The 14,467-nt window shown below is 39.4% G+C and overlaps 1 protein-coding gene and 1 long non-coding RNA gene across 2 annotated transcripts in view; both read left to right on the top strand.

The window, feature by feature from the left end:
• LOC128703746 (uncharacterized) overlaps positions 1-11,694 on the top strand; it is a 20,681-nt gene extending 8,987 nt beyond the window's left edge. Inside the window, exons 2-3 of the long non-coding RNA XR_008409355.2 lie at positions 2,823-3,012; positions 11,451-11,694. This is a non-coding gene — a long non-coding RNA (uncharacterized lncRNA). The remainder of the gene's footprint in view (positions 1-2,822; positions 3,013-11,450) is intronic.
• A 321-nt stretch (positions 11,695-12,015) lies between these two features.
• LOC128703743 (zinc finger protein 84-like) lies at positions 12,016-14,196 on the top strand. The gene has a single exon (XM_053798511.2). The coding sequence runs from the start codon at positions 12,508-12,510 to the stop codon at positions 13,798-13,800; it is 1,293 nt and encodes a 430-aa protein (XP_053654486.2). The 5' UTR covers positions 12,016-12,507; the 3' UTR covers positions 13,801-14,196.
• The last annotated feature ends 271 nt before the right edge of the window (positions 14,197-14,467 follow it).

Here is a 14,467-nt window from a genome sequence, read left to right as displayed (position 1 = left end):
AAGAGTTTCGGGAGTTTAACTACTCTTGGAGGCCGGCCATGGGCCAGGCTCGTCTGGTGCTTGCCTGGTCAATCAGGCTGTTGCTGCTGGAGGCCCACTGCCCCACATATCCATCATAGCCTGGTTGATCTGGCACCTTTTGAAGATACTTGTCCAGTTTCCTCTTGAAGGCTTCTACACTTGTTCCAGCTGTGTTTCTGTTATCTTCTGGTAAGATGTTGAATAGTCTGGGAACTCGGATGTTGATACAATGTTCCCTTATTGTCCCCATCGCACCCCTGCTCCTCACTGGGTTTATTTTACACTTCCTCCCATATCTCTCACTTCAGTATGTTGTTCTGGCAGTGTGCAGACTTGGGACCAGGCCCTTGAGTACTTTCCAGGCATATATTATCATGTATCTCTCTCTCCTCCGCTCCAGTGAGTACATGTTCAAGACTTGAAGGCGTTCCCAGTAATTTAGGTGATTTACTGGCTCAGTGTGAGCCGCAAATGATCTCTGTGTTTGTTCCAGCTCTGATATTTTTCCTGCTTTGAACAGGCCATCAGCACTGAGCAATATTCTGAATAAGGGAGCACTAGCGATTTGAAGAGTGTCACCATCAGCATTATTTCCCTTGTTTTGAAAGTTCTCAATACCCACCCCATCATCTTCCTAGCTGTTGTGATCTTTGTCTTGTTATGTTCCTTAAAAGAAAGGTCAGCTGACATAATTATTCCCTGGTCTTTTATGTGTTCCTTTAATTCTATTTGGTGACCCTCTTGAGTTTTGTATATACAGGTACCCTCCGACTTACGACGGAGTTCGGTTCCGAGAAACCGGTTGTAAGTCGAAATGGATGCAAGTCGAACCTTACTACTAAATATCAACATCACATTTTTGTAATGACTTTATTTTATTGTTTTATTTTGGTATTTAATTTTTTACTTTACTTTTTATGCTGTTAGTACTGTATTTTATACTGTAAGGTTCAGGATAAACACTGTGTACAGCACAAACAGTTGTTTATTTCTCAGAAATTTGACATAGAAAACAAGGTCGTAAGTCGAATGGTTGTATGTCGAGCAGGTCGTAAGTCAGATGGTAGATGTACAGTGGACCCCCACCTTACGATATTAATCTGTTCCTGAGAGCTCATCATAAGCCGAAATTATCGTTAGCCGAATTAATTTTCCCCATAAGAAATAATGGAAATCAAATTAATCCGTTCCTGACACCCCAAAGTATGAAAAAAACAATTTTTTTTACCACATGAAATATTAATTTTAATACACACAAACTGAAGAAGACATGCACAATTACTACTCTACTAAGAATAGAATACATGACACTTACCTTTATTGAAGATCTGGTGATGATTGATGGGATGGGAGGAGGGGAGAGTGTGGAAGTTATTGTTTAGAAGGGGAATCCCCTTCCATTAGGACTTGAGGTAGCAAGTCCTTTTCCGGGGTTACTTCCCTTCTTCTTTTAATGCCACTAGGACCAGCTTGAGAGTCACTGGACCTCTGTCGCTCAACAAATCTGTCCATAGAGGTCTGTACCTCCCATTCCTTTAAGACTTTCCTAAAATGGGCCATAACATTGTCATTGTACAGGTTGCCAACATGGCTTGCAGTAGCTGTGTCAGGGTGATTTTCATCCGTAAAGGTTTGCAGTTCAACCCACTTTGCACACATTTCCTTAATCTCTCTTTTTCAATTCCATACTAATTCTCACCCTTTTTACCACAAGGATGGCACTAGAAGCTTTCTTGGGGTCCATGGTGACTTATTTTGCAGTTACAAGCACTAAAAACACTGGGATAATGTGAAATGTACCGAATGTATGCGTAGATGCAACCGCACTGGCAGGCTTGTAAACACTGGCGCTGAGGCCACACGTGGGACGTGTCCCGGACGAATCGTGTAAGGCGAGTTTTTTATCGTGAGGTGAGGCAAAATTTTTGCGTTTAGATGCTTCATATGACGGATTTAACGTAACGCGATGTGTTCGTAAGGTGGGGTCCACTGTAGTGTTCCTTTTGAGTTCTTCATTCTTTCCATACCTAAGCAGCTGGAACTTATCACCATTGAACATCATGTTCTCCACTGCCCACAGGAAAACCCTGCTTATGTCTTCCTGTAATTTTTCAGTTTCCTGTACAGTAGTGACTCTCATGCTTATTTTAGTTTCATCTGCAAATGATGATACAAAAGTGTGATGGGTGTTTTTATCTATGTCTGCTATGAGGATGAGAAACAGCAGAGGCGCTAGGACAGTGCCTTGGGGCACTGCGATTTTGACCTCGCTGATGCTGAATCTTGCTCTGTTAACTACGTACGTACTTCTTTTTGTGCTGTGTGTGTTAGGGACCCAAAAATCCGTCTGTCTACCTTCCCCGTAATGCCCATGGCCCTCATTTAGTGCTCTATCACTCCATGATCGCATTTGTCAAATTCCTTTGCAAAATCTGTGTAAATCACATCTGCATTTTGGTCATCTTCCAATGCCTCCGTAATTCTGTCATAATGGTTCAGCAGCTGTGACAGGCATGATCATCCTGCTCTAAAACCATGCTGGTATGATATATGATAATTTGTGTAAGTGTATTTATGTATACCTGTACCTAAATAAACTTAATAATTTGAAACTGTAAGTGATGATGTACGAAAAACAGAGAGAAAGAGTCTTGTTTGCCGTAAAATCCAATAAATAATTTTTCTTCATTAAATTTATAAACCCTATTATTTCAAAACCCATACTTTTCAAAACCATACTATGCAAGGTATTGCACTACTGTGTATTTGTTGTTGTGTCAACATGTTTTGTAAATGTACAGATGACATTATTAGTATGGGTGTAGTTACATACAATACCCATGTCTTATGGGACATGCAAGTTTCTGGAAAAAATTAGAGAACCTCAATAAAAAGTACAAAATAATAAATATAAACAAGAGGAGCCAGCGGCAGTTGCTGATATTGCAACCAGCAGATCATTGACCTTGAACTTCATTCTTTTATATCTTTGTAAGTACTGCTGGGAAAATGTTTTCCTTTTATTTCTTTACCACCAGAAAATGAACTCTTTTAATCTATTAGATTTTTTAACCCTTTAACTGTCTAGAACTCCAAAATTAACCCTTTCAGGGTTTCGGCCATACTAGTACGGCTTACGCGCCAGGGTTTTTGACATATTAGTACGCCTAAATTCTTGCGCCCTCAAATCTAGTGAGAGAAAGTTGGTAGGCCTACATATGAAAGAATGGGTCTATGTGGTCAGTGTGCGTGGTATAAAAAAAAATCCTGCAGCACACAGTGCATAATGAGGAAAAAAAACTCCGACTTTTGTTTTAATTAAAATGCCGAATTTGTGGTCTATTTTCTTATATTATTTATGGTTGTATTCTCATTTTCTTGGTCTCATTTGATAGAAATAGATGTGATTTTGATTGGTTTTATTATGAAAAGAACCTTGAAATGGAGCTTAAAGTAGGGGAAATGTTTGATTTTTGCCGATTTTCAAAAGTAAACAAATGATGTCATTGTCCAATAACTGTCCAAGTAGCCATTCTAATATGAAGTCATGAATGGGTTGACATTATTTATGCAATTATTACAATATAGCAGTAGTCTGCATAACAGTAAATCTTCGATTTTTTGTTTGAATAAAAGTTCAAAATAGAAAGCAAGAGTAATATTGGAGGGGCCTGGAGATGTGACTGATGAACAAAGAAAATGTTATTTTAGGGCCAGGAATGTCTGCATTGTTCATTCTGGACCCTATTTTGAGATTGTCATATTTTTTAATTTTCGTGAAATTGGCCAAATTGCTAGTTTCTGACCACATTATTGGGTAGTTGAAATCAGTAAATGGGCAGTTTCTTGTACTCAATTGATAGAAAAAATGGAGTTCTAAAGAAATAGCTATGAGTTTGGTCGACTGGAACAATGGAATTAACTGAAAATAGGGCTCAAAATGGGAAAAATCGCCAATTTGTAAATATCGCCTAGGTCACTAACTTTGCGAGAGCATAATTCCGCCAGTTTTTCATCAAATTTCATTCTTTTGTTGTCATTACAATCAGAAAAAAATTCTCTATCATTTCATAAGCAAAAATATTTTTTTTTCGGAAATTTTGCGACACCAGGAGACACCTCAGAATTTGGGGTTGCGACAGTCAAGGGGTTAAATGTCGTAGTAGGTGGGGTGGCCATGTGGGCTACCATACCTCCCACATGATTTTCTATGAATAAATACTTTTCACCTCTCACCCTACATTAAGACCATTAAGACTACAAATATTTTAAGGTAAGTAATGAGTGTACTGTATATGCATTTTATCACTCAAGGACACTTTAAGCATCTTAGTATATTATGTGTGGGTGGGGTGGCCAGGAGGGCTACCATACCTGCCCACACCTGACTTTTTTTATTTTTTTTTTATTAACACACTGGCCGATTCTCACCAAGGCAGGGTGGCCCGAAAAAGAAAAACTTTCACCATCATTCACTCCATCACTGTCTTGCCAGAAGGGTGCTTTACACTACAGATTTTAAACTGCAACATTAACACCCCTCCTTCAGAGTGCAGGCACTGTACTTCCCATCTCCAGGACTCAAGTCCGGCCTGCCAGTTTCCCTGAATCCCTTCATAAATGTTACTTTGCTCACACTCCAACAGCACGTCAAGTATTAAAAACCATTTGTCTCCATTCACTCCTTTCAAACACGCTCACGCATGCTCGCTGGAAGTCCAAGCCCCTCGCACACAAAACCTCCTTTACCCCCTCGCACACAAAACCTCCTTTACCCCCTCACACACAAAACCCCCTTTACCCCCTCCCTCCAACCTTTCCTAGGCTGACCCCTACCCCGCCTTCCTTCCACTACAGACTGATACACTTGAAGTCATTCTGTTTCGCTCCATTCTCTCTACATGACTTAAGAAATCGTAATGACACGATTGCAAATAAACCATACCCCCGGCCGGGATTGAACCCGCGGTCATAGAGTCTCAAAACTCCAGCCCGTCGCGCTGGAGTTTTGAGACTCTATGACCGCGGGTTCAATCCCGGCCGGGGGTATGGTTTATTTGCAATCGTGTCATTACGATTTCTTAAGTCATGTTGACGGCAGTTAAGGGACTTGAGCTAGAGTTCGTCACGGCCACGCTAGCTGGAGATTCGTCTGTAAAAACTTGCATTTGTGGTCACAGAGGTGCCTGTGCTAACTTTCCTATGGTGTAGAAATATACCTAGTTGGATGAATCTTATTGTGGCTAGCTGGTCTAGTGGCTAGCGCGACGGGCTGGAGTTTTGAGACTCTATGACCGCGGGTTCAATCCCGGCCGGGGGTATGGTTTATTTGCAATCGTGTCATTACGATTTCTTAAGTCATGTTGACGGCAGTGAAGGGACTTGAGCTAGAGTTCGTCACGGCCACGCTAGCTGGAGATTCGTCTGTAAAAACTTGCATTTGTGGTCACAGAGGTGCCTGTGCTAACTTTCCTATGGTGTAGAAATATACCTAGTTGGATGAATCTTATTGTGGCTAGCTCGTCTAGTGGCTAGCGCGACGGGCTGGAGTTTTGAGACTCTATGACCGCGGGTTCAATCCCGGCCGGGGGTATGGTTTCTCTCTACATGTCCGAACCACCTCAACAACCCTTCCTCAGCCCTCTGGACAACAGTTTTGGTAATCCCGCACCTCCTCCTTACCTCCAAACTATGAATTCTCTGCATTGTATTCACACCGCACATTGCCCTCAGACATGACATCTCCACTGCCTCCAGCCTTCTCCTCGCTGCAACATTCATCACCCATGCTTCACACCCATATAAGAGTGTTGGTAAAACTATACTCTCATACATTCCCCTCTTTGCCTCCAAGGACAAAGTTCTTTGTCTCCACAGACTCCTAAGTGCACCACTCACCCTTTTCCCCTCATCAATTCTATGATTCACCTCATCCTTCATAGACCCATCCGCTGACACGTCCACTCCCAAATATCTGAATACATTCACCTCCTCCATACTCTCTCCCTCCAATCTGATATCCAATCTTTCATCACCTAATATTTTTGTTATCCTCATAACCTTACTCTTTCCTGTATTCACTTTTAATTTTCTTCTTTTGCACACCCTACCAAATTCATCCACCAATCTCTGCAACTTCTCTTCAGAATCTCCCAAGAGCACAGTGTCATCAGCAAAGAGCAACTGTGACAACTCCCACTTTGTGTGATTCCTTATCTTTTAACTCCACGCCTCTTGTCAAGACCCTCGCATTTACTTCTCTTACAACCCCATCTATAAATATATTAAACAACCACGGTGACGTCACACATCCCTGTCTAAGGCCCACTTTAACTAGGAAATAATTTCCCTCTTTCCTATGTACTCTAACTTGAGCCTCACTATCCTCGTAAAAACTCTTCACTGCTTTCAGTAACCTACCTCCTACACCATACACCTGCAACATCTGCCACATTGCCCCCCTATCCACCCTGTCATACGCCTTTTCCAATTCCATAAATGCCACAAAGACCTCTTTAGCCTTATCTAAATACTGTTCACTTATATGTTTCACTGTAAACACCTGGTCCACACACACCCCTACCTTTCCTAAAGCCTCCTTGTTCATCTGCTATCCTATTCTCAGTCTTACTTTTAATTCTTTCAATAATAACTCTACCATACACTTTACCAGGTATACTCAACAGACTTATCCCCCTATAATTTTTGCACTCGCTTTTGTCCCCTTTGCCTTTATACAAAGGAACTATGCATGCTCTCTGCCAATCCCTAGGTACCTTACCCTCTTCCATACATTTATTAAATAATTGCACCAACCACTCCAAAATTATATCCCCACCTGCTTTTAACTTTTCTATCTTTATCCCATCAATCCCGGCTGCCTTACCCCCTTTCATTTTACCTACTGCCTCACGAACTTCTCCCACACTCACAACTGGCTCTTCCTCACTCCTACAAGATGTTATTCCTCCTTGCCCTATACACGAAATCACAGCTTCCCTATCTTCATCAACATTTAACAATTCCTCAAAATATTCCCTCCATCTTCCCAATAACTCTAACTCTCCATTTAATAACTCTCCTCTCCTATTTTTAACTGACAAATCCATTTGTTCTCTAGGCTTCCTTAACTTGTTAATCTCACTCCAAAACTTTTTCTTATTTTCAACAAAATTTGTTGATAACATCTCACCCACTCTCTCATTTGCTCTCTTTTTACATTGCTTCACCACTCTCTTAACCTCTCTCTTTTTCTCCATATACTCTTCCCTCCTTGCATCACTTCTACTTTGTAAAAACTTCTCATATGCTAACTTTTTCTCCCTTACTACTCTCTTTACATCATCATTCCACCAATCGCTCCTCTTCCCTCCCGCACCCACTTTCCTATAACCACAAACTTCTGCTGAACACTCTAACACTACATTTTTAAACCTACCCCATACCTCTTCGACCCCTTTGCCTATGCTCTCATTAGCCCATCTATCCTCCAATAGCTGTTTATATCTTTCCCTAACTGCCTCCTCTTTTAGTTTATAAACCTTCACCTCTCTCTTCCCTGATGCTTCTATTCTCCTTGTATCCCATCTACCTTTTACTCTCAGTGTAGCTACAACTAGAAAGTGATCTGATATATCTGTGGCCCCTCTATAAACATGTACATCCTGAAGTCTACTCAACAGTCTTTTATCTACCAATACATAATCCAACAAACTACTGTCATTTCGCCCTACATATCTTGTATACTTATTTATCCTCTTTTTCTTAAAATATGTATGTATTACCTATAACTAAACCCGTTTCTATACAAAGTTCAATCAAAGGGCTCCCATTATCATTTACACCTGGCACCCCAAACTTACCTACCACACCCTCTCTAAAAGTTTCTCCTACTTTAGCATTCAGGTCCCCTACCACAATTACTCCCACTTTATGTGTGATTCTTTATCTTTTAACTCCACTCCTCTTGCCAAGACCCTCGTATTTACTTCTCTTACAACCCCATCTATAAATATATTAAACAACCACGGTGATATCACACATCCTTGTCTAAGGCCTACTTTTACTGGGAAATAATCTCCCTCTTTCCTACATACTCTAACTTGAGCCTTACTATCCTCGTAAAAACTCTTCACTGCTTTCAGTAACCTACCTCCTATACCATACACCTGCAACATCTGCCACATTGCCTCCCTATCCACCCTGTCATACGCCTTTTCCAAATCCACACCTGACTTCTTACAGTAAATACTACTCGCCTTTTGCCCTACATTAAGACTACAAATATTTTGAGGTAAATAATGAGTGTACTGTGCATGTGTTTTACTTTTTATTGTTATTTAATGCCTAGTTCTACTGCTGACTTAATATATGTTACTGTAGACTTCTTATCTGGCATTTATGTGCATTTATAAGTGGAGAAAATGGCGTTCTGCTTTCCGGCGATGTCTACTTTGTGGCTGTAGCCTGGAACCTAACCTGCTGTGTAAGTGGGGCCTTACTGTACTTCCAATCCTGAAACCAATCAAAATAATCTTTAATTCTGTAGTATATCTTCTCCAAGGGAGGTTCCTTGATGATGGTGAGGGGCTCTTGAACCAGGGAAATGGATCTATGCTCCAGTTCCCTGAATTCAGCCTAAATGCCTTCCATCCCTCCTCTGCCCTCCCCAGGCCCTGTATAATCCCTGCGGGTTTAGCGCTTCCCCATGATTATAATAATTATTCTGTAGTATATGTTCAGTTCTATCAAACAATATCAAGAAACAGCCAGTAAAGCCATTAAAACCATCCAAGAAAATGCTTCAAGATCACTATTTTAAACCATAAACATGGTCACAGTACAGCCTCTCCTCACTGACCGATGTACTCATTTACCGACAACTCGGACTTATGACGGGCTCTCAGACCAGTATGCATACCTAAATAATGTATATTAGAGTTGATTTCCTCAATTCTGTTTATTATAATATACAGTACACTACTGTATGAACATTTAACCCTTAAACGGTCCAAACGTATATATACGTTCACGCTCGTAGCGCCCCAAATGTATATATACGTTTTCTTTGTCATTCTTTCAACATTGCCACGATAAGCCTGAGTCACCTAGACATGAGAGGATGGGTGTGCGCACTCACTGTGCGCCATATTAAAATAATTGGGGATGCCTGGGTACCATATGCTCTTTTTTCCTTTTAAAAAAGATTTTTTTTTTCTCAAAAAATTTGGGGCGCTACGCGCGTGAACGTATATATACGTTTGGACCATTTAAGGGTTAAAAGCATACTAAAACTGTTATAAATGGTGCAAAGTTGTTATTAAAGTAATAACAAAGATAATTGTTACAAACCCTCTACCATTACAAAATGTATAGTATGCTCGTCGTTTAGTGACAATTTCATTTACTGATGTGGTCTTAGGAACGGAGCTCTGTTGTTAACCCGTAAGCGGTCCAAACGTATATATATGTTTTTTTCAACATTTGAAGGTATGTAAAAAAAGTAGATCTTCTTTTTGTTTTTTTACATTTGAAAATGTGTAAAAAAACTTTGTCTACTTTTTTTTTTGTTATATTTGAAAATATGTAAAAAAAAAGTAGATCTACTTTTGTAGCACTACACATGTGAACGTAGATCTGCTTGGACCGTTTACGGGTTAAGTGAGGAGAGGCTGTATTGTTTTTCCTATCATGCACTGGGCGAGGCAGGATTTTTTTTATACTGTGCACACTCGCTATACAGATCTATTCTCTCATATCTAGGCCAGAATTTACCACTCACAGCTTTCCTGAGTGAGCTGAGCTCATGATGAACTACATGAGGGACCCTTGCCTCAGTGACATACTAGTTCAATTTGACGGCCACTGCAAGAGTAAAATTTGGAAATTGAGAGCAGTTTTAATTTTGGGGGTCTGGACAATGAAAAGGTTAAGGGACAGTGTTTAGTAAAGAAGCATTGAATTTTAAGAAGGAAAATTTCTACATGACTATTGTTCAGTTCTCTGGCAATAAATATTTCTTATTGCCATTATAAGACTCTTCACTGATACCTCATTGTGGAGCCTGAATGAGATTTAATATTGTAAGTTGGTAATTTTGTTACTTTGTTAGCTAGGAAGCATGTGGACCCTGGTTTAGTCTTTAGTTTTGATCATAATATTAACCCTTTGACTGTTTCAGGCCCCTCTCTGAAACTGTCATTCTATGTCACTCAATTTTTAAAAAAAAAAAATTATTTTTTCTTATGAAATGATAGAGAATCTTTTCCCGATGGTAATGACACCAAAAGTTCGAAATTTGGTCGAAAACTCATGGAATTATGCTCCCGCGAAGTTAGCGGTCTCGGAGACATATGCGTATCGGCGATTTTGCCGACTTTGAGCCCAATTTTCAGCCAATTCCATTGTTCCAGTTGACCAAACTCATAGCTATTTCTTTAGAACTCCATTTTATCTATCAGCTGAGTACACGAAACCTCCCATTTACTAATTTGGACTACCCAATATGGTGGTCAGAAATTGGCAATTTGGCCAATTTCACGCAAAATAAAAAAGATGCCAATTTCAAAATAGGGTCCAGAATAAACAAGGTAGACATTCGTGGCACTAAAATAACATATGCTCTGTTCATTAGTCACATCTCTAGGCCCCTCTTATATTATTATTGCTTTCTATTTTGATTTTTTATTCATACAAAAAAATATAAAATTTACTGTTATGCAGACGACTGCATTATTGTAAAAATGGTATAAATAATATCAGTGCACTAGTGAAAGAATATTAGACTCCCCAGTTGACGTGTATTGGAAGTGTGGTGTGATTTATTTACTCTTGAACATTGGTAAAAATCGAACATTTCCGCTACTTTGAGCTCAGTTTCAAGGTCGTTTTCATCGTAAAAGTAATTAAAATCATATCTATTTCTGTAATATGTTTTCCATTTTATCACCTAAGACCATGAAAACGCGAATACAACGATAAATACTATACGAAAATACACCTCAAATTCGGCGTTTTATTCCAAAAAAACGATCAGAGTTTTTTTTTTCTCATTGCGCAATGTGTGCTGCAGGATTTTTTTTATGTGGTGCACACTGACCACACAGACCCATTCTCTCACATGTGGGCCTACCAGCTTTCTCCCACTTGATTTGAAGCCGCTAGAATTATTGAGTATATATACGTCAGAAACATTGGCTCGTAAGACGTATTTATACGTCGAAAACAGTCAAAGGGTTAATAGGTAGTATGTGAAATGTTCACTTGTATTGTCAGTGATTACGTACTTTGTAACAACAGCAGCAACAATAATAATAATAGTTTATCACAAAATATAATTGTCTTTGAAACAAAAGTTTAGCAATAGGTTAAAAATATTGCTGAAACTTTAAATTGCAGCTCTGCTAATCTGTGGTTCTTTTGTTTCGCAGCTCATCCTTTCACCAGAAGAATTACAGATATCAGCAGTGATATAAAAGCTGTTGTAAGTGGCAGAAGTAGTGGAGATATATAACTTCAGCAGTGTGGGTGGCGTGCAGAGGCAGTCATTCCCAAAGCTTTGAAGTTGGTCAGTCTTTTAGCCTAAAGCAGAAGCATAAGGCATCATTCCCTTCTGACATTTTTTCTTCTGATGTTCACATAAATGCAGCACTGAGCCTTATGGTATAATAATTTTTTTATTTTTTATTTTTTTTTTTATTATCACACCGGCCGATTCCCACCAAGGCAGGGTGGCCCGAAAAAGAAAAACTTTCACCATCATTCACTCCATCACTGTCTTGCCAGAAGGGTGCTTTACACTACAGTTTTTAAACTGCAACATTAACACCCCTCCTTCAGAGTGCAGGCACTGTACTTCCCATCTCCAGGACTCAAGTCCGGCCTGCCGGTTTCCCTGAATCCCTTCATAAATGTTACTTTGCTCACACTCCAACAGCACGTCAAGTATTAAAAACCATTTGTCTCCATTCACTCCTATCAAACACGCTCACGCATTTTTTTTCAACAAGTCGGCCATCTCCCACCGAGGCAGGGTGACCCAAAAAGAAAATCCCCAAAAAGAAAACACTTTCATCATCATTCAACACTTTCACCTCACACATGATCACTGTTTTTGCAGAGGTGCCCAGAATACAACAGTTTGGAAGTATATGCGTATAAAAATACACAATATATCCCTCCAAACTGCCAATATCTCAAGCCCCTCCTTTAGAGTGCAGACATTGTACTTCCCATTTCAAGGACTCAAGTCCAGTTATATAAAATAACCGGTTTCCCTGAATCCCTTCATTAAATATTACCCTGCTCACACTCCAACAGCTCATCAGGTCCCAAATACCATTTGTCTCCATTCACTCCTATCTAACACGCTCATGCACGCTTGCTGGAAGTCCAAACCCCTCGCCCACAACACCTCCTTTACCCCCTCCCTCCAACCTTTTCGAGGACGACCCCTATAATAAAAAGCCAGACTTAAGCCATATTAAAATGCACACAGGAGAGAAACCATATAAGTGTTCAGAGTTTCTAAAGGCCTTTTCACATAAATCGAGTCTTAATAAACATGAGAGGATTCATACAGGAGACAAACCCTATCAGTGCTCAGAGTGTCTTAAGGGATTTTCACAAAAGGCACATTTAGACACCCACTTAAGTGTTCATGCAGGTGGCAAACCATATCAGTGTTCAGAGTGCCTAAAGGCTTTTTCACGAAAATCAAATCTAATAACTCACCGGCGAGTTCATACTGGTGACAAACCATTTCAGTGTTCAGAGTGCCTAAAAGCCTTTTCAAATAAATCAAGTCTCACTAAACATGAGAGGATTCATACAGGTGACAAACCATTTCAATGTTCGGTGTGCCTAAAAGCTTTTTCAAATAAATCTGGCCTCGCTAAACATAAGAGAATTCATACAGGTGACAAACCACATCAGTGTTCAGAATGCCTAAAGTCTTTTTTACATAAATCAAGTCTCAATAATCATGAGAGCATTCATACAGGACATAAACCATTTCAATGTTCAGAGTGCTTAAAGGCCTTTTCAAGTAAATCAGGTCTTAGTAAACATGAAAGAGTTCATACTGGTGACAAACCATATCACTGTTCAGAATGTTTGAAGGGCTTTTCACAAAAATCAAGTCTAATAGATCACCTACGAGTTCATACAGGTGACAAACCATATCACTGTTCAGAATGTCTAAAGTGCTTTTCACGAAACTCGAGTTTAATACATCACCGGAGAGTTCATACTGGTGACAAACCATATCAGTGTTCAGAGTGTCTTAAGGGCTTTTCACAAAAATCAAGTTTAATACATCATCTAAGAGTTCATACAGGAGAGAAACCATTTCAATGTTCAGTGTGCCTAAAGGCCTTCTCACAAAAATCACAATTAAGCACCCATATGAGAGTTCATACAGGTGACAAACCGTACCAGTGTTCAGAGTGCTTTAAGGCCTTTTCTGATAAATCAAGTCGAAATAAACATGAGATGGCTCATAAAGGGGAAAAACCACATCAGTGTTCAGAGTGTCTAAAAGCCTTTTCAGTAAAATCCTATCTAATAGACCATTTGAAAGTTCATACACATGATAAACCATATCAGTGTTCAGTGTGTCCAAAAGCCTTTAAACATAAATCAAATTTAAGTAAACATGAGAGAGTTCATACAGGTAACAAACCATACCAGTGTTCAGAGTGCCTAAAGGTTTTTTCCTACAAATCAAGTCTAAATAAACACAAGATAGCTCATAAAGGTGAAAAACCACATCAGTGTTAGTGTCTAAAAGCGTTTTCAGTAAAATCAAATCTGATAGATCATTTGAGAATTCTTAAAGGCAACAGACTATATCAGTGTTCAGTATGCATAAAGGCCTTTTCAAATAAATCGAATCTGAATAAACCACATCAATGTTCATAGTGTCTAAAAGGCCTTTTTAAGAAAAATAGTCTAATAGATCGCCCGAGAGTGCATGTACTAAACAAACCATATCTTCTCAGAGTTCATTAAAATCTTTTCCCTCAAATCGAGTCTAATACAGCACCTGAGAATTCATACAGGAGACAAGTAAACTACATCAGTGTAGAAGCCATATTAATGTTTAATGTCTCAAGATTTTAAAAGTATATCTTTAACATAACTGTAAAAATGTAATTAAATTTTTATTCCAAACAAGTATGCAGTTTTTATAAAAATGGGTGACATTTATTTCATACATTATGGAAAGCCTAGGATATACAAATAATTTTGGGAAGATGAAGCCTAGTACTTAAAAGTTCTTGACTGTATAGTCCTCTTCAAGGGGAGTTCCTTGCCTTGGTGAAGAGGCTCTTCATCTAAGGAACTGGAATTTTTTATCTTTTCCTCTGACCAAGCCTAACTACCCTTCCCCCACTCCTTTCCTCATCTCTTCCCCCTCTTTCTTTCCTACTTTGGTGGATCTCCC

Source organism: Cherax quadricarinatus, unplaced genomic scaffold, assembly GCF_038502225.1.
Source record: "Cherax quadricarinatus isolate ZL_2023a unplaced genomic scaffold, ASM3850222v1 Contig1302, whole genome shotgun sequence".
NCBI classification, from domain to species: Eukaryota; Metazoa; Arthropoda; class Malacostraca; order Decapoda; family Parastacidae; genus Cherax; species Cherax quadricarinatus.
This window is presented reverse-complemented; position numbering and strand designations above follow the sequence as displayed.

Excerpts from the sequence above, each read along its gene's own strand:
- LOC128703743 (XM_053798511.2), top strand. The coding sequence starts at position 12,508 with ATGCACACAGGAGAGAAACCATATAAGTGTTCAGAGTTTCTAAAGGCC.